At 45.1% G+C, this 1,318-nt stretch overlaps 1 protein-coding gene across 1 annotated transcript; it reads left to right on the forward strand.

Moving 5' to 3' along the window:
- Positions 1-277: 277 nt before the first annotated feature.
- Positions 278-1,302, forward strand: LOC129116167 (Fanconi anemia group A protein homolog; the record flags this gene model as incomplete). The annotated part of the gene is made up of 4 exons (XM_054627199.1): positions 278-481; positions 588-661; positions 861-989; positions 1,239-1,302. Coding segments are annotated over 4 exons (471 nt in total), but the record flags the coding sequence as incomplete, so codon positions are not given.
- Between the last annotated feature and the right edge of the window lie 16 nt (positions 1,303-1,318).

Consider the following 1,318-nt stretch of genomic DNA (forward strand, 5'->3'; position numbering starts at 1 on the left):
GTTGAAAACCGGATAATGGAATTTAATCTTTGCTCCAGAAGGGGGCCTCGGTTTCCCTTTTCTGGGTGAGGTGCAACAACTGTTTTCCAGCTGATTCATAAGGGTCATTGAATCCCTCTAAGTCTGGCCCCTCCCTGAGAACACTTTGCCTTGGGAGACCCTACCAGGATCTATTGCCCCCGACAACACAGCTCTCAGAGTCACTGAGGAACACAAATTTTATTTATCAATACTATTATATTTGTTAAACTTTATGCGTAATTGTGTGTTGGTTTAGCTTCTGTACCTCATCCCAAGACTGTTGCCTGAAGCCAGAGGAGCTCCCATCACTGTTGGGGGTCCAATCAGCGACCACCAGGAAGAGAACCCGCCGGGCCTGTGGAGCAGTGCTACAGATGCCAACAGGACATGGAGGAAGACCGCTTGGCATCTGTGGAAGCACCCGGCGTTCCGTCAGTTAGAACACATGCCGAAATATCAGGTAAGTTAGGCTCAGTGAGCATCAAAGAGCAACCAGTGGCTTCTTTACTTTAACTTTTGTATTGTTTGTTAAATGATGAAAACCATCAACCATTATGTTTGTCAAGGTATCGTTCTCAGAATGGCTGGCTATCGAGCTCAGAGTGCAGAGAAGTGAAGACGCCCTGTCAGACCCAGAACGGTAAGACATGGAGCACAACATGCACACACACACACACACACACACACACACACACACACACACACACACACACACTGGTGCCATTACACATTAGACCCTTTGTTTTTGTTTGTTTGTTTGTGTGTGTGTGTGTGTGTGCGTGTGTGTGTGTGTGTGTGTGTGTGTGTGTGTGTGTGTGTGTGTGTGTGTGTGTGTGTAGTCAGGAGTACCAGCAGTGGGCCTGCTGGGAGCTCTACCTGCCTCGTCCGGAGGAGCAGGGAGGCTGTGGAGGAGACACGAGGATCCTCTACTCTCATCTGCTCAGTGCCATCATGGACCAGCAGTTAAGGTTGGTGTACGTGATCACAACATGTCCTGTGTGTCAGATCGAGTTATTGTTGGAAATGCACATAAACTTAATGCATATGATATATTTTTACATTTTGGCAAAGTTGTGAGTATTCTTTTAGTTGTTTTATGAAAGATAATATAATCATGTAATTATACGGCAGTTTGACGGATGCACAAGTATTAACATGATCTCGAAAAAAAGAAAATATATATTTTTTTATTTCTTCTATGTATTTTATTTCAACAGCAACCAGAGCCTGGAGAAATCAGAAACAGGGACCTGTCTGCCAGACATCCTGTCCCGGTTACAGGTGTGTTTACTGTATA

The sequence above is a fragment of the Anoplopoma fimbria genome, unplaced genomic scaffold (assembly GCF_027596085.1).
Source record: "Anoplopoma fimbria isolate UVic2021 breed Golden Eagle Sablefish unplaced genomic scaffold, Afim_UVic_2022 Un_contig_12846_pilon_pilon, whole genome shotgun sequence".
NCBI classification, from domain to species: Eukaryota; Metazoa; Chordata; class Actinopteri; order Perciformes; family Anoplopomatidae; genus Anoplopoma; species Anoplopoma fimbria.